This window comes from Phyllostomus discolor, chromosome 6, assembly GCF_004126475.2.
Source record: "Phyllostomus discolor isolate MPI-MPIP mPhyDis1 chromosome 6, mPhyDis1.pri.v3, whole genome shotgun sequence".
Lineage (NCBI taxonomy): Eukaryota > Metazoa > Chordata > Mammalia > Chiroptera > Phyllostomidae > Phyllostomus > Phyllostomus discolor.
The window spans coordinates 14,453,553-14,475,637 of NC_040908.2; the positions used below are offsets into that span (position 1 = coordinate 14,453,553).

The 22,085-nt window shown below is 60.4% G+C and overlaps 2 protein-coding genes across 5 annotated transcripts; both read left to right on the forward strand.

Annotated features, from left to right (window-relative positions):
- Positions 1-2,034: 2,034 nt before the first annotated feature.
- On the forward strand, positions 2,035-9,815 carry EMILIN1 (elastin microfibril interfacer 1). Its single transcript, XM_028515550.2, has 8 exons — positions 2,035-2,660; positions 3,578-3,703; positions 4,181-4,401; positions 5,520-7,442; positions 7,796-7,912; positions 8,367-8,384; positions 8,550-8,687; positions 9,065-9,815. The coding sequence occupies exons 1-8, from the start codon at positions 2,491-2,493 to the stop codon at positions 9,400-9,402; spliced, it is 3,051 nt and encodes a 1,016-aa protein (XP_028371351.1). The 5' UTR covers positions 2,035-2,490; the 3' UTR covers positions 9,403-9,815.
- A 266-nt stretch (positions 9,816-10,081) lies between these two features.
- On the forward strand, positions 10,082-21,470 carry KHK (ketohexokinase). Of its 4 annotated transcripts, XM_028517537.2 has the most exons (9): positions 10,082-10,731; positions 14,210-14,326; positions 16,469-16,603; positions 16,799-16,933; positions 18,725-18,797; positions 19,506-19,652; positions 20,712-20,800; positions 20,930-21,087; positions 21,189-21,470. In XM_028517537.2, the coding sequence occupies exons 1-9, from the start codon at positions 10,640-10,642 to the stop codon at positions 21,272-21,274; spliced, it is 1,032 nt and encodes a 343-aa protein (XP_028373338.1). In that variant the 5' UTR covers positions 10,082-10,639; the 3' UTR covers positions 21,275-21,470. The 4 variants fall into 4 exon arrangements, with proteins under 4 accessions (XP_028373338.1, XP_028373339.1, XP_028373340.1 ...); XM_028517538.2 differs by lacking the exon at positions 16,799-16,933; XM_028517539.2 differs by lacking the exon at positions 16,469-16,603.
- The last annotated feature ends 615 nt before the right edge of the window (positions 21,471-22,085 follow it).

Sequence of the window (22,085 nt, forward strand, 5' to 3'; positions counted from 1 at the left end):
GGCCAGAACTCTGGAATCTTCTCTGGTGTCTCCCTTCCTCCGGCCCCTCATTACCCAGGTGGTCACCGAACCTTCTCTCTCAGGTCTGCATCGCTTTGCAACGTCTAACTTGGAAGGGGCCTTAGCCAACAGACCCCCAGTGGGGTCACGGGACTTGCCCAAAGCGATCAAACTGCTCTGAGGGGGCACGGGGACCGGCATCCTTGTGCCCTGCCCATCTCTCTTGCCGACAGTGTCCTCCCTCTGTGTGTGCGCTGACCCCTACTCAGCACCATGCGGTCCAAGCCCTTAGCCAGGCTCTCCCTGGTTTTTCCACAGTCGCCTTCTCTGCCACTTCTCGACACAAATAAGAGCTAACGTACGCTGAGCACTTCCCACAAGCCGGATTGTTCTAAATGCGTTGCATGGGTTCACTTAATCCTCACAGACCTCAGAAGGAGGGTGCTGTTGTTAGTCCCACGTGACAGATGAGGACGCCGAGGCAGACCACTTTCCACAGCCTGAAACCTCTGCCCTCTGTTCTTCGCTCTTTTCCGCCAACACTCTTCAGGTTCTATGTCTTCCCAGGGTTCTTCTCTGCCTCCCCCAGCAGCCAGCTGCCTTTCCCTTCCTCTTTCCTGGAACGGCCACATGCATCTGTCTGGCCCCCTTGGCGCTCCGTCTGTCCTGCCTTGTGTCGGTTCTCTGTTTGGGGGCTTGTGTCCCATTTCCCAGAACTGCGTCTCGTACAAACGTGCCTTTGCCCCGGGCACCTCCGCCAGCGCTCAGCATGCTCAGCACCCAGCACTCTCTTCTAGTGCTTCCGCTGGGCTCTCCCAAGGGCCCCGCCACCCAGGGGGACCCAGTCCAGAGCAGACACTGAGGGCCAGCTGGTGAAGAGGGGCCGGCTGAGGAAGAGGGGCCAGCTGACGGACTCCCACATCTCAGGAGGCGCCGTCGGGCCAGGATGAGAGCTGAGTCTGACTGGGGCCCGGCCCGCTCCAGAGGCTCTCAGGCTGGCCTCAGGCTAGGGAGCGACTTCCTGTGCTACAGGACAGGGCCTACCCCTCAGCAGAACAAGTCTGGGGCCCCTGTTCCTTTGGCCTTTTAGGAATGACAGACTCTCTCTCTCTCTCTCCTTCCCCTCCCCGCCAGCCCCCTGGCCCGTGGCTCAGCAGGGCACATGCCTAGGTTGCAAGTTTGATCCCCAGTTGGTCGGGGTGCGGGGGCACCTAAGGGAGGCTGCTGATTGATGTTTCTCTCTCACATTGTTTCTCTCTCTCTCTCTCTCTCCCTTCCCCTCTCTCTAAAATCAATAAACACGTCTTCGGGTGAGGATTAAAAACAACAACCACAAAAAAGAATGGATCTTCTCTTGTGCTTGTTCTCGCCATACTTGACAGAAAGCTCTCCCCCATTTCCAGATCCCTTCCTTCCTCTTCTGGCTTCTCTGAACGTCCTGCTGACCTCAGGAGTCCTTTTTCCTTCTTCCCCCTGGCTCAGTGCCCTCTCCTATTCCCTTTCTTTCTCCCAAGTCACTGACCTAGGGGTTTAGAGTCTAATCTCAGCTCTGCTCTTGACTGCTGTGTTACCTTGGACAAGTTACTTTCCCTCTCTGGGCCTCAATTTTTCACATCTGTGAAAGGAGAGAGCTGGACTGGACGGTGAGTGATGTCCAGCTGTGTCTTTCCCTCTTCCTGTCCCTTCTTGGCTTCCCCCTTCCAGGTCCTCCCTCCCAGGGGAGCCCTGCCCCAGCCCCAGGAGACCTGCGGCTGCAGCTCCTGTTCCCTGTCTAAGCGGCCAGCCCTGGGCCTCCTCCCCAGCCCTGGCCCCGACTCCACTCCATGTGGCCCGTCTGAGAGGCTGGCCCCAAGCCCGGAGGCAACTCCACATTTCTGTTTTTCCTTTTTTTCCCTCTCTTTCCCGGAGTTAACAAGAAGCAGATGTGGCGCAGGATGGTTGGAGAGGTGGGGGGAGGAAGGGGGAGGCTGGACCGCCAGCCAGACAGGGGGGAAGGGAGGGGAGTGAGCAAGAGAGGGAGGCAGGAGGCCAGGGCCCGCCCCGCACAGCCACTCTTGCGCCTCTGAACAGCCACAGGGGTAAAGTCCTGTCATCCCCGGGATCCGGTCACTGGGGAAAAGGGATAAGGAGACCAGAAGAGGGCCCGCTGGGGCGAGTGGGAGGGGGCCCAGGAAGCAGCGTCTGAGAGGGGCAGGGACCAGGCGCAGGAGGCCGGGGGCACGGAGAACAAACTCCCCTCAGAGGTGGAGAAGAGGAGAACGGAAGGAACCGAGGGAGGGACAGGCGGGAGCCCGAGGAGGAAAGAGGAGGGGAGAGGGGTCAGGCCAGGAGGCCACGGAGGAGGCGTGTGGCTAGGGGCTGCTGCCGGCAGGAAGCTGGGGACAGGACCCGACCCTCAACCCTTGGAGCAGCGAGCATCCCCACTCCGGGCAGAGGCGCCAGCGGTCGGGCGGGATGAGCCTCTGAGGGCCACAGCGGAGCGCCCCCACCATGGCCCCCAGGACCCTCTGGAGCTGCTACCTCTGTTGCCTACTGACCACAGCCGTGGGGGCAGCTAGCTACCCTCCTCGGGGTTACAGCCTCTACACAGGAAACGGTGGGGCTCTCAGCCCCGGGGGGCCCCAGGCCCAGAGCGCCCGCCGGCCTGCCAGCCGCCACAGGTAAGCATGTGGCTGAAGGTAGATGGGAGGGTGGGTCAGAAGGTGGGTATTGGGGGCCCCGCTTTGGCTACCTCCCCAAGGCAGGGAAGAAGAGGAGAGGAAGCCATCCATCAGATGACCCCTCACACGCCCACCTTCCTGCTGGGTGTTTCCAGGGCCCCCTGAATAGAGAGGCACCCTTGTCTGACCTCAGGGGAATCAGGTCCCGCACCCCCCCCACCGTGGGACCTGCAGTTGGGTGCCCACGGAGGCTGCCCTGAAGGGCACAGGCCCGGCTTCCCTGTCAGCTGCGTTCCAGCCTGGGATCCTCCGGCAGGACTTCCATCCCTTCCTGGGGATTCCTTGGCCCATCCAGTCCCCCGTGATCCTGACGCCGCTCTTCCTCTGCTCCTCCCGGCTCTCCAGCCGGACGCTGAGCGGAGGCAGCATGAACCGGCCCGAGGGTGCAGAACCTCAACCCCCTGGGGGACAGGGCCTGTCAACGGCTTATTCTCTGCTTCCCCCTGAGCTGGACCCCTGCCTGCCCGGTCCCCTCTCCTGAGGGGTGGGTGTGAGCCGGCATCCGGGGAGTCACCAGAGGGCCACGCCAAGCTGGAGGCTGAGACAGAAAAGGGACATGAATGAATGGGTGAACTCAGAGGCTCCCCGGGACCCACTCCCCAGCCACGAGGATCAACTGCTCATAGTTGTGGTTTTCCGTTTTGTGCCTCCTCTCCTGTCTTGAAAAGTCTTTATCGACTCTGCAGCACAGGAAGGCGTGGGGGGAGCTGCCGCCGCCAGAGCCCGGCTCCCACCGCCCCCGGGGGTCCTTCATCCTTGACCCTCCCTTGGCCGCTCTGGGAGCCCCGGAGCTCTCCTCTGGGGGCGAGAGGGGGGGCGGTTTCTGGCTCTTAGGCCTAGGTGGGTCGTGCCTGCAGGAACTGGTGTGCCTACGTGGTGACTCGGACAGTGAGCTGCATCCTTGAGGATGGAGTGGAGACCTTCGTCAAGCCCGACTACCAGCCTTGTGCCTGGGGCCAGCCTCAGTGCACCCACAGCATCACGTGAGCCCCTGCGCTGGGGAGTGGGTGCTGGGTGGGGGCTAGGCTGGGAGAGCAGGCGGGCGGCCAACTCAGGGAATTTGTAGGAGGCAGGTAGCAAGGGGCAGGGCCAGGGGCTACAGTCAGAGCCACTTAGAGGAGATGCCGAGGCGGCGGTTTGGCTGGAGGGACACGGAGGGCACACTTCACTAGACAGCCCCGCCAGCCCCAGAATGCCTTCTCTGGGCCGAGTCCTCTCAGCGAGGGGGGTTCAAGGCTCCTGCACAAGACATGGGGTGGGGGGTGGCCAGGGAGATAGGAATTTGGCCCTTGGCCAGCAAGCTGACAGCTGTCAGCTGAGCAAGACCACATGCTGAACGGTAAGGGGGACCCGCCTGAGGGACAGGCCTTGCCCACCACAGTCGCCCACCTCTGCGGACAGGGGCCACGGCCACTGATGGTACAGCGAGGAGCAAAGAACCCTCCCTCCGCCTCTCCCAGGTACCGCAACTTCCTTCGTCCGCGCTACCGCGTGGCCTACAAAACGGTGACGGACATGGAGTGGAGGTGCTGTCAGGGGTACTCGGGTGACGACTGTGCCGAGAGCCCCGGCCCCGCGCTGGGCCCTGCCCCGGCCACGCCTCGCCCCCGGCCCCAGCCGGGCCGCCCCAACCTCTCCGGCTCCAGTGCCGGCAGCCACCTGAGTGGGCTGGGCGGGGAAGGTGAGTGTGGGACCCCCGCAGAAAGAAGTGGGAGACAGTGTGGGCTGGGAAATGTGGGGCCGGGCTGCTGGGGAAATCCCAATGTTCCGAGCCAGGAAAGAAGGGACAGAGAAGAGTTAATGCGATCCCTCAGATTCCCTGCCCGTGTGTACGTGTGCGTTCGCATGTTTGTGCATGTGTGTGCGCGTGTGCACGCCAGACGGAGAGATCGGAGGGGCCGGAGAAAAACGAGGCATAGAGAGTGGATGTGCTCACGCACGCACGCACGCCCACGTTGTGGCCAAGATACTTCCCAGGAGGGAGCAGCTGTGGGAAGAAGGGGGAATTCCTTCAGAAGCTTGGTCCAAGGGGCCGGACAGTTGAGACTACAAGTCCTAGCATGCACTGCAGCTGACTACAGGTCCCAGGCCCCTTGGTGGCCTCTGGAGACCACAGGTCCCAGAATGCAGCGGTCCCTGTTGCCTGTGTGCCGGGCACTGTGGATGTGCTGTGTCTGCCTGCCAGCGAGAAAGCCATGTTGTAATTATGGAAACAGGAACTTCTGGCTGACTCTCCCCCATCCAGCGAGAGCCCCCACAGGCTCACTGCAGAACCTCACTGTCCCTTGTGGCGTTGTGTGGAGGTGCTGCACAGGGACAGCCACCGTCCTGCAGCCCACGGTGCCACCCCACCTGCCCTGAGGGAGTGACATAGTGTCATACCTATTTCACAGATGAGGAAACGGTCTCCATAAAGTTAAGAAGCCCTCTGGGCGGTGACAAGGGCATGGGTTTGGTGGTCAGACAGATGACCTGAGTTTGAACCTTGGCTCTGCCACTTATTTAACTTGTAATCCATGGCCCAGGTACTTACGCTCTCCAGTCCTCTGTTTCCCAATCTACAAAATGGGAAGAGCTAATGGTAGCTGCCCGATGAAGCTGTTGTAAGGTGCAAAGACTTGGCCCAGAGGCGTTCAGTGAATGAGAGTTTCCTTCTGTCTTTTCTTGCCCAAATCACCCAGCCAAGGGGTGGCTGAATCAGCTAGGACCTCTGCGCTGGAAACTAGGGAGCTGGAGCAGGAGGTGGGCACCAAGCACTGAGGACAGGCCCCTCTGCCTTATGTCCTCCCTCTCTGCCAGGTCCCGGGGAGTCAAAGAAGGTGCAGCAGCTGGAGGAGCAGGTACAAAGCCTGACCAAGGAGCTGCAGGGCTTTCGGGATGTCCTGCAGGGACTGAGTGGGCGCCTGGCAGAAGATGTCCAGAAGGCCGTGGAGGCGGCCTTTAACGGGAGGCAGCAGCCAGCAGACGCAGCCGCCCGCCCTGGTGTGCATGAAACCCTCAACGAGATCCAGCAGCAGCTGCAGCTCCTGGACAAGCGTGTCTCCACCCACGACCAGGAGCTGGGCCACCTCAACAACCATCACGGTGGCGGCGGCGGCGGAGGAGGAACCCTGGACCCAGCCCCAGCCTCCCCTGGCCACAGCCAGGAGCTGCTGCGGGAGCTGGAGCGGCGTCTGCAAGAGTCCTGCTCCGTGTGCCTGGCGGGACTGGATGGCTTCCGCCGGCAGCAGCAGGAGGACCGAGAGCGGCTGCGTGGACTGGAGAAGGCACTGGCCTCTGTGGAGGAGCGGCAGCGGCAGCTCGCCAGGCAGGCTGTGGGCCACAGGCCCCCTCAGGAATGCTGCCCTCCGGAGCTGGGCGGGCAACTGGCAGAGCTGGAGCGGAGGCTGGAGGTCGTGGCCAGTTCAGTGAAAGTGCTCAGTGGGCGGAGAGGCTCGGAGCTGGAAGGTGCAGAGGGGCACGGAGGCCATCCCCCAGGCTACACCAACTTAGCATCCCGCCTCTCCCGCCTGGAAGACCGATTCAACTCTACCCTGGGTCCCTCGCAGGAGCAGGTGGAGGGCTGGCCTGGGCGTCCTGGGGGACTGAGCCACTGGCTGCCTGCTGCCAGGGGCCGACTAGAGAAGCTGGAGGGGCTGCTGGCCAATGTGAGCGGAGATCTAGGTGGCCGGCTGGACCTGCTGGAAGAGCAGGTGGCGGGGTCTGTGCAGGCATGTGGGCAGCTCTGCTCTGGAGCCTTGGGGGAGCAGGACTCCCAGGTCAGAGAGACCCTCAGTGCCTTGGAGCGCAGGGTGCTAGACAGCGAGGGGCAGCTGCGGCTGGCGATCTCGGGCCTGCACAAGGTGGGAGCGGCCGGGGAGGCCCGGCAGGCCACGCTGGAGGGACTGCAAGGGGTCGTGGGCCAGCTCCAGGGTCGTATTGATGCTCAGGATGAGACAGCTGCAGAGTTCACCCTTCAGCTGAACCTCACAGCTGCACGGCTGGGCCAGCTGGAGGGTCTGCTGCAGGCCCGTGGGGACGAGGGCTGCGGGGCCTGCGGTGGCGTCCAAGAGGAACTGGGCCGCCTTCGGGATGGGGTGGAGCGCTGTTCCTGCCCCCTGCTACCTCCACGGAGCCCTGGGGCTGGCCCAGGTGTTGGGGGGCCAAGCCGTGGGCCTCTAGATGGCTTCAGTGTATTCGGGGGCAGCTCCGGCTCAGCCCTACAGGCCCTGCAAGGAGAGCTTTCTGAAGTCATCCTCACCTTCAGCTCCCTCAACGACTCACTGCACGAGCTCCAGACCACGGTGGAGGGCCAGAGCGCTGATCTGGCGGACCTGGGAGCCACCAAGGACCGCATCATCTCTGAGATTAACAGGCTGCAGCAGGAGGCCACGGAACACGTCATGGAAAGTGAGGAGCGATTCCGAGGCCTGGAGGAGGGACAGGCACAGGCTGGCCGGTGCCCCAGCCTAGAGGGGCGATTGGGCCGCCTGGAGGGAGTCTGTGAGCGGCTGGACACGGTGGCTGGCGGACTGCAGGGCCTACGCGAGGGCCTTTCCAAACATGTGGCGGGGCTCTGGGCCGGGCTACGGGAAACCAACAGCACCAGCCAGACACAGGCAGCCCTGCTGGAGAAGCTGCTGGGGGGGCAGGCGGGCCTGGGAAGGCGACTCAGTGCCCTGAACAGCTCACTGCTGCTCCTGGAGGACCAGCTTCACCAGCTCAGCCTGAAGGACCTCACTGGTGAGGGGACAAGAGGAGGTCTGGGGTGGTCATGGGAGGGAACCCCTTTCACATCCTTTCTCCCTCCGTCACAACAGCCCAGCCTTAACCTCATCTACTTTTGCCTTGCTCCGCCCAGCATGAACTGCAGACCCACCACTGTCCCAGGGTTGGTTTGTTGACGAGCCCCAGCTCCCTGCCCTCCCCTGGTGGCTCAGACCCGGCTGGGGGTGGGGGTGGGGCACTGCTCTGCCCACCATGTATCCCGCGTGGGCAGCGAGGGATCCCACCAACCTGTCTGTGAAGCCTTCTCCCTCTTTGTCCTTTGGAAACTCCTTTTCTGGCTCTTCTTCAACAGACTTTTGTCACTGTAGGGCCTGCAGGTGAGGCTGGGCCCCCAGGGCCTCCAGGAGTACAGGGACCCCCAGGCCCTGCTGGACCTCCAGGACCTCCAGGCAAGGATGGACAAAAGGGGCCCATTGGGCCACCAGGTATGTGGACGGAGATCCTTGACAAGGCCAAGGTTACCTCCCCTTGGGGCAGCCCCAGGCTTGACATTCCCCTCTGAACTTGACAGGGAAAGGGGGAAAGGGGCACGAATTGGGGGGTCCTAGATGGCTGATAGTGATTAGAAAAAGTGACTAGGAGCTGGGACAGTCACTGTGTTGGCCAACTGGATACGGCGGCCTCACTGCTGGGTTGAAGACCAAGGTTGAGCCCACAAGCACTGGGTCAGGTGTGGAAGGCTGGGGGCTAAGCGCACAGGCCCAGCAGTTCAGTAGCCTGGACCTATTCCTCCTTTTCTTGGTACCCCCCATTCATTCCTGCCTTAGAGCCTATGTAGCAAGCACCTGGCACAGCTGCTGGACAGGCTCAGCAGGTGTTTGCTGAGTGACTTAGAGCAAGCCGCTCCACCTCTCACTGCTCCCTTTCTTCCTCCCACAGGGCCCCAAGGTGAACAGGGTAAGTTCTCATTTGGTGCTGGAGGAGGGGAACTGAACCGGGGACGGAGGATGGAAGGCCTCAGGCGGCCCTGGAGTAGAGACTCTGGAGGGGGGGGGGGGGGGAGGGGGGCTGGGCAGCTCTGCGCTGAGCATCCACTCTGACACCCACCCTCCTCTCACTCAGGAGTGGAAGGGGCACCCGCAGTGTCTGTGCCCCGGGTGGCTTTCTCAGCTGCCCTGAGCTTGCCCCGGTCTGAACCAGGCACAGTGCCCTTCGACAGAGTCCTGCTCAATGACGGGGACTACTACGACCCACAGACCGGTGAGCACTGGGGGATAGGGGCGGAGAAGCTGTGCAGTGGCATGGCCTCGTTCTTGCCCCTTGAGACAAGGTGAATCTCTTCACGCTCTGATTTGGGGAGAACCCTGTTCTTTCTTGCATTTATTCATTCTTACCACAGCTTGGGGGGAGGGGTCATTCCTTCAACAGCTCTTTACTGGGGGCCTGCTCCTGCCCAGGCCCTGTTTTGAGTGTGGGGGATGCAGTAATGAACAAAACACCGGCATTTCCTGCCCTCGTGGAGTTTACACTCTCGTGGAAGAGAAGGGAAAAGACTGCTCTTAGTCCAGGAGTTCTGAGTCCGGAAGCCTTCCCAGCCCCTGCCACCTGTCTCTTCTGACTGCCCTCCTTGTCCGCAGGCATATTCACCGCGCCACTGGCCGGACGCTACCTGCTGAGCGCAGTGCTGACTGGGCACCGGCACGAGAAAGTAGAGGCTGTTCTGTCCCGCTCCAACCTGGGCGTGGCCCGCATAGACTCCGGTGGCTATGAGCCTGAGGGCCTGGAGAATAAGCCGGTGGCCGAGAGCCAGCCCAGCCCGGGCGCCCTGGGTGTCTTCAGCCTCATCCTGCCGCTGCAGGCTGGCGACACGGTCTGCATCGACCTGGTCATGGGGCAGCTGGCGCACTCAGAGGAGCCGCTCACCATCTTCAGCGGAGCCCTGCTCTACAGCGACCTGGAGCTAGAACAGGCGTAGGCAGGGGGCAGGTGGACCGGCCTGAAGCGTCTCTGCCCGCCAAAGAGCCATGGGGGGCGGCGGGCGCCCGCGCGGGACTGGGCACTGGCTCGGCACCCCAGCCCTCGGCGAGTCGCCGCCTCCAGACCCGCTGCAGCAAAGGCGCCGGTGCAGCCTCCTCTCCACTCCCCACGAACAGAGTGCATCAGGTTGGGATCTCCGGAGTCCCCTCGTCCAGACTTTTGGCCTGACCGCTGTCCCCTGCAGGACCCGGACTGCGGAGGAGCAGATCTTGGTAGCCTAGAAGCCCCCCCAACTGGCTTCTAGGCCGACTTCCTGGGTTCCACGGGTCTCCCGAGGGTGCTCGGGCTCCCACCGCCATACTAAACTATTCAGGAATAAAGACACTTGGTTTTTATAAAAAAGAACAAAACGAAATACACCGTCTGTCTGCTTTAGTATGTTCGGGGGTACACAGGAGCACAAAGGGACAGAATGGGGGAGACCCGGGTTCCAGACTGACTGGCGTCCTCCGCTCTGCACAGCGTGGCCCGGCCGCTAGGAGCGTGGGCGGTTCAGCGCCCCACTGGGACCCTCTTCCGGGTCACGCGAGTTCCGCGGGTGTTCGCCAGGGGGCGCTGAGCGCAGTCTCTGGTCACGTGACCGCCGCTCACCTTGTCACCCCGCCCCCTCCCGCCTCGGGCTGGGGCTGGCTGTGCCTCGGGAGCGGGCAGGCTGCAAAGCTTCGGCCGACTCCGAGAGGCCGCAGTTAAGAGGACAGCTCAAACCCAAGGGTCTAGGGGGTAGAGCGGAAGTCGGTGATGCAGGAGACGGCAGAGCAAGGGTCTACAGCCCATTTTTTTTTTGCGGTCATGAGGTTGCCTAGCAATGCTTTAGACAGGTTTGCATTAGCACCGAGTCCGTTTGATACACAACGAAACTGAGGCCAAGAAGTGGGAGGCGTCACCAACTGCTGGGCCTCGCAACCTGCTAAAGCGAGGCCGGGGAACCAAGACATCGGGCCTGCGCTTCCAGGCCCTCTTTGGTCGGTGGGTGTAGGGAGTTAGGGCCCTACTGCGTTCTTCGCAACCCACTGCACACCCTGCCGTTGCAGGAGGCTCCCTGGGGGAGGAGCTCGGGACTCGGAGGAGGAGCCAGGGCGGCTTCGGGGCGCGGGAACGCAATCTTGCAGGATAAGAGCCAGAGTCCGGGAGCAATCCCTGCAGCCCAGCAGGCAGAAAGTTCTGGGAGCGACCTCATGGAAGAGAAGCAGATCCTATGTGTGGGGCTAGTGGTGCTGGACATCATCAATGTGGTGGACAAGTACCCGGAGGAGGACTCGGACAGCAGGTAGGGGCGCCCGGGCCCCCCCAGAGACCCCAAGGGCCGCGGCAGCCCCGAATTTGTGCCTGGCGTTCAAGACTGCAGGGCTGGGGCCATGTGAGTCCATCCTTGGGGAGCCCGTGCCCCTTGCCCTGTGTCTGGGACCTGGGGAAAGAATGGAGTCCTTTAGTGATAAGACCCAGGCTCCAGATAGCATTGTGTTCGCCAGTTCCCATGTCACCCCCAGGACTGGGTCAGGCATGATTATCCCTATTTTACCCATGAGCAAGTAGAGACTCTGAGAGACGAAGTGGTTTATGTAAGGACACGCACCTAGTACGAGCAGGACCGATGTGTTTGTTTCCTAACAAGACCTATGCCCCTGCCTCTTACTAGCATTTGCTTCTAATTTATTTGCCACCTATATGCCTCATCTATTTCCTTAAAAAAAATGAGGCAGCTTACAATAAGTATGTATTGTTAGTTAGATGGGCAAGAAGATTTAAAGCCATGGCATTTGAACTTCACTGTAGCTCAGGGCTTACAGACACCAGGAGGACGGACCCTGAAGTTGTGGGTTGTGGACAGAGCTGGTTCATGTGCAAGCACAGACTTCTCCCTGGTGCTAAATTCCGAAAGGAGTTTACCAGAAGTCCTTTTTACACAAGTCAGTTGGCAATGTAGTGGAGAAAAAACATCCAACTCGGTTGTCTGGTGGAAGTTGGAGAGTCATTTGTTGGTTCTTATATTTACTCTTGATAAGAACTACGCCGTTATGCTGTAATCCCAGGAAAGCATTTCTGTGGGCGAAGTACAGGGCTTTCTCTTGGGAAAGGCCAATGTTTGGAATACGAAGAGTTGCTCCTCGGCTATCAGTTGTCTCGGTCAAGACCTGAGAAAGGCCAGTTCAAGGCCGAGCTCAGCGAGACGCGACAGCAGTCCCAGCCATGAGGCTGAGGGGCGAGACCAGACGGTGCTCACCCAGCACCGTCACACGTGTCACCACACTTTCCTCACGGCAGCCCGTGGGAAGTGTGTAAAGACCAGTCGGATCCTTTCTTTATAGATATGGAAGATGTGGAGAAATTAAATGATTTCTGTAAGGCCATGAGGTCCGTGCATGGCGGAGCAGTGATCAGAGCCCAAGCCTCCTAAGTCCGAACCTCATGTCCCAGCTCTCCGCTATCTCTCGTGCTCCCTTTCCCGTTGCTGCTGCCCGTCTCGTGGAGCCAACCCTTTGCTTTGGACTGCTTTGTTTGCCAGAAGTTAGAGCCTCTTGCCAGGGGTGCAGGGGCAGTGGGAGAGAGGCACAGGGTGCACCCACTCTCCGAGATGAAGACGGCCCTAGGACAGGGTGCCCAGAGGGGAGCTAGGCTTGCTCTCAGGGCAGCAGTGCACACCTCGGAGCCACAGGTCCCCCAAGGACTGTGGTGGGCCTGAGGAAGACCCGAGTGCCTCTTTCAACCAGACCTGGAGCCCTGTGGAGGCTAGAATGCTAGAATGGGGCGGGGGGGCTGCCACCCTGCCTGGGGCTGCTTCCAAAGGCAGGCGCAGCGAGGTGCCTCTCCGAAGAGACCTTGCCCATGTTCTCCGTGCCCCTGCCCTTCAGGGTGGGCCTCCCGCTCCCCCAGACCCACCACTCTGCTCCTCTGCAGAGCACCGTGGCTGTCCTGAGGGCCTCTCCCGTGTGCTCCCATTGCGCCCAGCCCAGCTCCTGGATGCTGTCGTGCCTCCCAGATGAGCAAGCCTGGGAGGGGGTGCAGTCCCTCTCGGCCATCTCAGCCCCACCTGTCCCAGCTGCCAGCGCTCCACAGGCAGCTGGGGCCTCTCAGGAGCAGCCTCCAGGTGCTGGGCCAGCCCCCTGAAGAATGGCCCTGCCTCCCAGGGACCAGGCCGAGAAGAGCCTTCCAGAAAGCACCTTCGTGTTCAGCAGAGCCTTTCTGCACATCGAGTTGGGTATCGGTGTGACTGTGAGGGGTTTCCACAGAGTAAAAGTATGTACTCGTTCTCTGAAACCCCATCCTGCGTTGCAGTGGCGTGGGAGCCGGGAACCTGGGTTCCGACACCAGCTTTGTCATTAACTGCGGGGTGACTTCGAGCAAGGCAGACCCCCCTAGGCTCTTCTCTCTTTTCCGAGTGAGAATTTCTCCAAAGCTCGTAGCGTGAGAGACGTTTGACCCTTTACAAATTGGTACCTTTCTTTCTAAAACAATGGTGGTTCCCTTTTCCCAAGGCGGAAAGGAAGCTCAGGGTTTTGTGTACAAGTACATCTTTGTCCAAAAATTCTGATGCGCTTATTTCCCTTAAGGAGTGATTCTTTGGTACTCGTTCCTCTTATTATAACCTGCCACAGTTGTTGTTGTTGTTGTTTTGGAGCTGGGAGAAGAGAAATAGCAGCCTGCACTGTTTCCCTCGCAGTGTTATTGGAGCGCAAAGGAGAAATCACTGAAGTGGTTTGACTTTGTACGCTTAAGTTCTCGTTGTTGTTGTTGAAGATGACATGAAGCCAAACAGATGTACTTTGAGTTGTTTTCCTCTTGTTAGACTTGCAGCAAAGAGGGAGGAGAAAAGGTGATGTGAGGTGATGGAAGTGTCAGTTAACCTTATTGTGGGAATCATTTCGTAACATGTACATATATCAAAATCACATTGTGCTTCTCCAACTTACAAAACGCTATATATGTCAACTGTATTTCAATAAAGTTGAAAAAAAGGAAACAAATAAATGAAAAAGGTGGAGGAAAAATGGATCTTCACCCAATAATCTTTTCAACTTAAAAGAAAAAGATTTTATTTCTTTATTTTTAGAGAGAGGGGAAGGGAGGGAGAAAGAGAGGGAGAGAAACATCAATGTGTGGTTGCCACTCATGCACCCCCTATTGTGCCCTGACTGGGAATTGAACTGGCAACGCTTTGGTTCGAAGGCTGATGCTCAATCCACTGAGCCACTCCAGCCAGGGCTTTTCAGCTTTTGACATGGCAATATTTAGCTCCCCTCTGCTTGCATGATCACAAAGTCCATGTTCACCTCTCTTATTCAGTTTACGCTGAGTTATTATCAAAGCAACTGTCCTGAGACAGGAGCGGGTAGTAGATTTGATACCTTTGGAAACTGGCACCTGGCATTATCCAGCTCTCAAGAGGAGGCCAAAGACGCAGCGGCTCCACCTGGGGAAGGTGGGCCATTGACACTGAGGAGGCGCTAACCCACAGGGACCGAAACCCCCAAATTGTAATGAACCTGATTGAGTGGTTTCCTGATGTCACAAGAATAGGTGGGAGATAGAAATTCATTGCTGTGAACTTGAATTTAGCCCGGGCTGGGGAGACAGCCCTGGCTGGCCTTGGCGGCCCATCTGGAAACGAGAAGACTGGCCTGGATGCCCTCTGGGGGGGTTCTCTTAGCGCTCACATTCTGCGGGCCCTCCCCAGGGCACCGTGGCCAGCCGTGCTCACCCCAGGACGAGCCTGCTGGAGCTGCAGGGACCCCCCTTGTGTCTTACAGGTGCTTGTCCCAGAGGTGGCAGCGCGGGGGCAACGCATCCAACTCCTGCACCGTCCTCTCCCTGCTCGGGGCTCCCTGCGCCTTCATGGGCTCGCTGGCCCCCGGCTACGCTGCTGAGTGAGTTGAAGAGGGGGCAGGGGAGGGCTGCCCTCAGGGAGGGGGGGAAAGGCAGTCTTAACCCTGGGTGGGTGGGCTGTAAGAAATGGCTGTGGCCGCCAGACGTGGGTGGGAGGGGACGAAGTGGAGCTCCAGCATTCCTGAGCCTCCCTGGTGTGGCCTGCCCGCTCCTCAGAAGTTAACGCTGCTCCTGCGAAAGGTTTCATTTCCACAGCCTGGCTCCTTGGCCACCCTCTGGAGCCTGCTTCAGCTCCCCCACCTTCCCCTTCTTTGCTTCCAACAGGCCTCGGTGGATGCGACTTTGCCCTTCTTAACTCCCTCATCCCGGCTGTGCTTGAGGCAGAGGCAGTTAGGGACATGTACCCGTCCTCCCTCAAGGGTGTCCGGCAGCCATGGTCCGAAGGTCCAGGCTCACAGTCTCTCTCCCAGGGGAGGGGGCAGGGCCAGTGCTCATGTCCCCACTATTCCCTGAAGCAGCAAGAGCACCCTGGCCGGGGGCACCTTGGAACCACGTGCTGGAGCTGGGCCTAGACCCATGCCTCCCAGCTCACGGCTGGGAGGCTGCAGCCCGAAAGGGGCCCACGTGCCGTTCATGATGGCTGCGGCAGGCACCCAGGGGTTCTTTGACCTCTGGCACTGCTGACTCAGCGAGCGCTTATCAGACCCACACTTTGCCCACTGTGGGCACCGGGGCAGGTTCCAGGTTGCTGGCCTGTGAAGCACAGCCCTTTGAACCCTGCTTTAGGGGGGACTGCTGCGAGCACCCAGCCCCCTCGGCCGCGGCCAGGTTCCCTTCCCTGAGGAACTGGCAGGAAGCACACTGGGGCGAGAGCCCGTCTGTGCAGGGACCTGGGGCCAACAGCTGGTCGCTTATTAACCCTCTCCAGCAGCTGCCTTCCCTCCCAGCTGGAGGCGAGACTGGTCCTTACTTAGGGAGGTGGACCCGCCCTTCTGCAGCAGTCATGCCGATGGCTGGGCCATTCCAAACTGTCCTGTGTGCTCAACAAACATTTAATGAGCACCTGCCATGTGCCGGGCTCTGTGGGTACACAAAGTTATTTGGTAAACCAACCATGTTTTCTATGCTGCGGGAAAGCTACTATTTAAAGGGCCCTCAGGGTGTAAGACAGGGACCAGTGTCCTGACTTCGTGTCTGTCACGGGCTGTTGAGTTGGCTCCACCTCCTGGTAACCCCATGGCTGAGGGATGCCCACGGTGTCCTGTCCTCGCCGGCCCTGCTCAGCTCCCGCGGCTTCCTTCATGGAGTCGTTCCGTCTCACATTTGGTCTCCCCTTCCTGTTGCCTTCCATCCTCCCAGAGTGATTGTCTTCACCTTTGCACAAATCTGCATTGCCCAGCTTTGGCGTTGCCATCAGTGGGGTCCGCCACAGTGAGAAAAGCTGGGATGGTGGCTGGCCAGCGTGATGCCAGGTCTTGGGCACGGGACACTGACCTTCCAGAGACGGCCCGGAAGGGTAGCGCTGGCCTCCTTGTCCACCTGCTGGTGCAGTCTTCAGGCCCACACGGAGGGGCATCAGGCACCGGGAGCCCGTTCACTGACCGGAAGGGTTCGCCTTGGTGCAGGGGAGAGGGCAGTGAGCGGGCACACCAAGGCAGCACCGCCTCCCGGCCGGCAGGTGGGGAGTGAGAGGACTCACTGTAGGGCTGGAAGGGACTTCAGAGAGCAGAGTGCCCCGGGGGTGGGTGTGCAGAGGGCAGCTGGTGGGCAAAGTATCACCTTGGTAATTGTTAATTCCGCCGGGGCTTTGCATGAAACAGGCCACGGTCCCCTCCCCTGCTGTGTCAAAGAGGGCGCGGGCCGTAGGCCCCAGGTCTGCCCCGGCAGCTGTCTGAGTGTAAGCACATCCGTCCCAGCTTGAGTCAAAGTGAAGGGCAGTGTCAGGGTTGGAGTTTGCCTCTACTCAGGACCGAAGACACTGCCCCTTGGTGCATTTCTCGCTGAGCTCCGCCTATCCATTCCTGCCTCTCCCTCCTCCTCGCACAGCCTGTGACAGCTGGTGATTCCTAGTTCCCTCCCGGCCCCCTCTGCTTGCAGCCTGGGTCCCTCGTGGCCCTGCCAGCTACCTTCCAGCCCCCAAACCTTGTCAACTGCACCTCCCCCCGGGTTACTCTGCCCGGCAGTTTTGTCCTGGATGACTTCCGCCGCTACTCCGTGGACCTACGCCACACGGTCGTTCAGGCCACAGGCTCCGTGCCCATCTCCACGGTCATCGTCAACGAGGCCAGCGGCAGCCGCACCATCCTGCACGCCTACAGGTTTGTACACCTGTCTGCGCCTCGCCAGCTGCCGCCGCCGTCACTGCATTTCCAGAACAGGACCTCCTCTTGGAAGAGGGGTGCTCAGCACCCACACGCTCCGGCATCCCTCCCCACCCCGTGGAAGGTTCAGGCCGTTTGTAGGCTCTAATTTGTGTCTCCTTGCCCTTCCCTTGGCTCGGGCTCCACCCCAAGTTTCCTGGTGGCTGACTTCAGGCAGCGGGGTGTGGACGTGTCTCAGGTGGCCTGGCAGAGCAGGGGAGAGACCCCATGCTCTTGCTGCATCGTCAACAACTCCAGTGGCTCCCGTACCATTGTGCTGTATGACACGTAAGGCCCCCTGGCCTCACCCCGCCACACCCACCAATCAGTTCCCTCACTTGCCACCACGGGCATCCCAGTTGCCCACCCTCTGTGGCCTCTCTCTGTACCAGAAATTGTCCGTATGCGCAACTGCTCAGTGATTTCTGAATTGTTTTCAATTAGGGGGAGGAGGGGGTGGGGACGGGAAGGGCTTCGCTCTGCCTGGCAACTTGGCCTTGGTCAGCACCGAGGATGGGCAGGCGTGCCTGCACAAAACATAATTTATGGTGTGATTCCTCCATAATTCGTCAATCAGCAGCCCGGGCTGGGTGTGGGGACATTGTTCTGAGGACAGAAGGGTGGGAGATGTGATTCAAACCATCCTCTGCCCTGGCGGGGACCCAGTGGGACTTCCAGGGTCAGCCTGCAGCCTGGCACCAAGGAGCTGGGGTTTGGGGTTCAGAAAAGATGAGGCCCTGCCGAGTTCCCAGCGGAATGCAGCTGGACCACACACCACACCCCACCTGCAGCCACTGATGAGGGGGCACGGGGTCAGCAGATTAGGGCCATCCAGGGAAGTGCCAAACGACAGGGAGGGGATCCCTTTAGGGCCCAAGGTACTGGGGGGAGGCCCTGGGGGCTCAGATTCTCCTCATCTCCCCCGGACTCCCTCTTGAAGAGTCTCAGGGGTGTAGCTTACTGAGAACCAGGTATCTGTCAGGTGCTGTGTTGGGGCTGAGTGGCCCCAGCTCAGCCACCCTGCGGTTCAGGCCATCAGGACTGCCCAGCACGACCACTCGGTCAGGGGAGGGGCCGTCCTCCCAGGACAGGGTTCTCGCCCCGCAGTCCCTAAGCTCTGTGTGTCCCCACGAGCGAGTGAGTGGGCACACACGCTGGTGACAGATGCCCATCGGGCAGCCCTGGTCATCTGCCCATTAAGCAACAGCCTGTAGCGACGTCCATCAAGGACGCAGCATGTGTGTTCACAGGACGGGAGGCAGAGAGCTGCAGGGGCTCTCCGAGGAGAGCCGGCCTCAATGCAGGGACAGCCGCAGGCATCGCATCCCTCCAACCACCCGCAGGGGGCCTGCGAGGCTGGGGGTCTGGGCCCCGTTGACCGATGGGGAAGCAGCCTCGGAAAGGCCCAGGTCACACAGCTGGTTAAGAAGGATTCAGCTCTGCAATACAGAGAGGACATCGGCTGTGTGTAGGTCTCTGGCCAAGGAGGGTCAAGGTGGACCCTTGTGGGGTGTCCTCCCATAATTTAGCCAAATTAAACTCATCCTCAAGCGCTAAGCTTAACCTCATGGTTGCACCACACAGCTGCCGAACTCACTGCTGTGGTGCCAGACGTGAGTGGAACCGGATGGAGCTCCAGGCAGAGTAGCCCTGGCCTTAGTAGTTTCCTGGGGCACCGCTGGCAGCCAAGTGTGCTGCTGGCAATTGGAATTCTGGGAATTGTAGTCCTCAGTGTTCTTAGGGCATTCTGGGAAGCATGGTCTCCAAGGCACACAAAACTGGCTCCTCAACAGGCAGGTACTGTTTGCCCTTAGAGAACATCACAGCCCCAAACACCAGAAGGGGCGTGCGAGCAGACTGCCTCCGGTTCCCCGTCTGGATGGCACCAAGTGGGGCGAGGAGTAGTTGTGAGTAGGGACAGAGTGGGTCCGGAGCTGAGCCTCAGAAGCCGGTGCTGTAGATCCAGCTTCCTGCTGTGCTTGTCAGGGCTGGGCGTAAGGGCCCCAGCAGCCTGTTGCGGACCCCGGTCCTGGCCATCCTCACCATGCCATTCTTTGTCCTTTCTGTCTTGTGACTTAGGAACCTGCCAGATGTCTCTGCTCTGGACTTTGAGAAAGTCGATCTGACTCGGTTCAAGTGGATCCACATTGAGGCAAGCCCTTCCCTGCGCTTCGAAGGGCTCAGCCTGCCAGCCCCTCCTCGTGTTTTGCCCCCTTCTTGGTTTCTTTGAACCATGAAGTGCCTTAGTGATCAATAAATATGACCCTCCTCGTCCCCTTTCCATCCTCCTACTCTATGTTTTTAGGTAGGAAACTAAGGCCCACAAAGGTTGGGTGACTTACTCAAGTCACACAGCAGGAGGCAGCACCAGAAGCAGGATGCTGACTCAGGCGAAGTCCCGTGCTTCCTGCGTCACAGGCTGCCCTGCGCCCGGGCCCTGCACGCTGGCAGGGGCCTGGCTGCGGGAGGCCTGGCCTCTGGGAGGCAGGAAGGGGAAGGCCCGACCCAGCTCCCAAATACAGGGAACTAGAATCTCCATTGCCAGAGAAGCTTTGGAGTCCAGGAGGGAGAAAATCCCAAGAAGTCCTGAGTTGTAATCCTAGCCCTGTCGTTTGACTTATTATGGGCAGGAAAATCTCTGTTTTATTCTTTAGTCTCCTCATCTATCATCTGTGAAATGGGAAGGCCGCTAAGGTCCATGATAGTTCTAGAATTTTGAGATCGAGGATGGGGTTCCAGCCCAGCCTCCACCGTCCCCCCCCCCGTGCCCCCCTCACCCAGAGTTTCAGCAGGGAGGGAAGAAGGAGCTGGACCAGCTGGGCCCTTCGCACCTGGTCCTGAGCGTCCCCGCCCTGCCCAGGGCCGGAACGCTTCGGAGCAGGTGAAGATGCTGCAGCGGATAGACCAGCACAATGCCCGGCAGCCTCCGGGGCAGAAGATCCGGGTGTCCGTGGAGGTGGAGAAGCCCCGAGAGGAGCTGTTCCAGCTGTTTGGCTATGGAGACGTGGTGAGCATCTTCTCCTGGCCACATGCAGCGAATCTGGTTCTTAGAAGGAGCCTGAACATTCCCTTGTCTTGCCTGCCCCTCCTGGATGGCTAGCTACTCAGGGCTTGGTGGTGTTAGCAGCAAGGGGACAAAGAAAAGAGGCTGTTCCCCGCTTTGGGCTCCGGTGCAGCCATCGGCCGTGGCCAAGGAGAATTTCTCTGCCCCAGTGAGTGGGTAGGTATGAGGGTAGGTAGCCAAATGGCTTGGACAGGGCAATCCTTTGTGGATGCATCTCCTCCCTGGGCCTCCTCAGTCTTTTTCTCTGTCCAATGAGAGGATAGGACTGTTCTCCCAGGCGTCCTTTGACTCTGGGGTGAGTGACAGGGTGTGGGAGCCACTAGCAGGTGAGGGAGGATAGGAAGGGGTCTTGCACAAGGTGATTTGAGCAGAGCAGGGTCTAGATGGAATCTGGTTGACAAGCTCAGCGGCACTCAGCGGAAGCTGGTTGGCCCGCAGCCTGGGTTGTGGGATAAAAGATGTGGATGCCTGCTGTGTGGCAGGGGTGGGGCCTGGGCAGAAGTATTTCTTAACAACACTGTCTCGGATGGCCCTACTGTGTGGCAAGTGTTGAGGGAGCTTCTGAGCCCCTACCCCTTTGACTGTTCGATGAAGAAGCCAGGCCTAGAGGGCAGAGTTGTGAGAGGAAAACAAACGAAACAAAAGCAGAAATGCTCCCGAGGGCAGGCAGTTTCACTTGGCCGAAATGCTAGATGTCACCCCAAGATGGCGCTCAAGGCTCGCTTTGGGTTTTGGGTAGGAAGGAAATTCGTTGATCGTAGGACAGACAGACCGGGGCGTGTGTCCCGGTGGACAGGGCTGAATTCTGGCAGACCGTGAGCAAGGATGAAAACGTGTCTCTGTGAGGCGGTGGAATACTGTCTTGGGGGTGGGGGTGGGGGGGCCCTGTTGGAGGAGTAGGGTTATCGTGGCGGGTGGGGGGCGATGCTGGGCTGCTGCCGGGGAGTGACTGGGCCGGGACTGGAGCTGGGTGACCGTCAGCCTCTCTTCCACTGCCCTCAGGTGTTTGTCAGCAAAGACATAGCCAAGCACTTGGGGTTCCGGTCAGCGGTGGAGGCCCTGAGGGGCTTGTACAGCCGTGTGAGGAGAGGGTGAGCTGGGGAACTCCAGGAAGAAAAGCTGTGGGAACCGAGCCAGCCCGGGCTCCGGTCTGCCCTGGGGAGGGGGCGTGAGCCCAGGGCCCAGGGGGCCCGCACGCAGCTGAGCGGAGGGTCCCGCAGGGCTGTGCTGATCTGTGCCTGGGCTGAGGAGGGCGCCGACGCCCTGGGCCCCGATGGACAGCTGCTCCACTCGGACGCTTTCCCGCCGCCCCGGGTGGTGGACACTCTGGGGGCCGGCGACACCTTCAATGCCGCGGTCATCTTCAGCCTGTCGAAGGGTGAGTACCCCAGCAGGAGGCACCGGGCGGGGCCTGGCCCTGTGCAGAAGGCCAGGCTGAGGCAGCTACTCGTCCCTCCCTTCCTCCCTCCCTCCCCCCAGGAAAGAGCATGCAAGAGGCGCTGAGGTTCGGCTGCCAGGTGGCCGGCAAGAAGTGTGGCCTGCAGGGCTTCGACGGCATCGTGTGAGTGCCCCACGGCGGGAGGCACCGCGCACACCCCCGTGGGGGCCTCCGTCAGCGACTGCCAGTGCCGCCTCCCCTCCATCCAGCCTGGCAGCCGGGCAGCCCTGCTCCCGGGCAGATCGGGGGCAGAGGAGGGCTCCGCCTGCGTCCTGGTGTCTCACGCTGCAGGGCCACAGAGCCAATAAACCTGATTCCCCGGAGCCTGCTTCCTTCTGGCAGTCTGCGTCTCCTCGGCGTCCAAACTGCTCTGGCCGGGCTTCTGGGGGCTTGGATGCTACAGCCCCTGCCCCCACTTTTTTCCATTCCCCCCACCCACGTCCCCACTCAGGCCCAAAGGAGGGGCTGCCCAGGCCAGAGCAGCAGGAATGCCCCAGGCTTGCCACCAGCTGTGCCCGTGGTGGGGGCCCAGTTCAGGCATCCACGGTAACAGAGAGCCATCCTGGCCAGGGAGGACGCTAAACTCTTTGGACCCCCGGGAACCTTCCAAACAACCACAGATCATGAGAAAAGCCCCTCTGGGCCCCCGAGCTGTCCCAAGACTCCAGTTTCGTGGCCCCAGGAGTGGCTCGGGCTGACAGCTTGACAGGCCAGCAGGCAGAGGGCCTACTCTGTGGTTTGGTGGGGCCTGTGCCGTCCAAAAATAGCTTCCCAGTGACCGCTCCAAAGCCTGGGAACTCCGCCCTGGGAGCCGCCTGGTAGTTAAGGCAGTGCCTCAGCCGCAGATGTGACCCAGGATGCAGATGTTGCTGTCCCCGGGGGAGACCAGGGCTGACGCGGTGGCGGAGCTGGAGCAGGGTGTGCGAGGCCGCAGACAG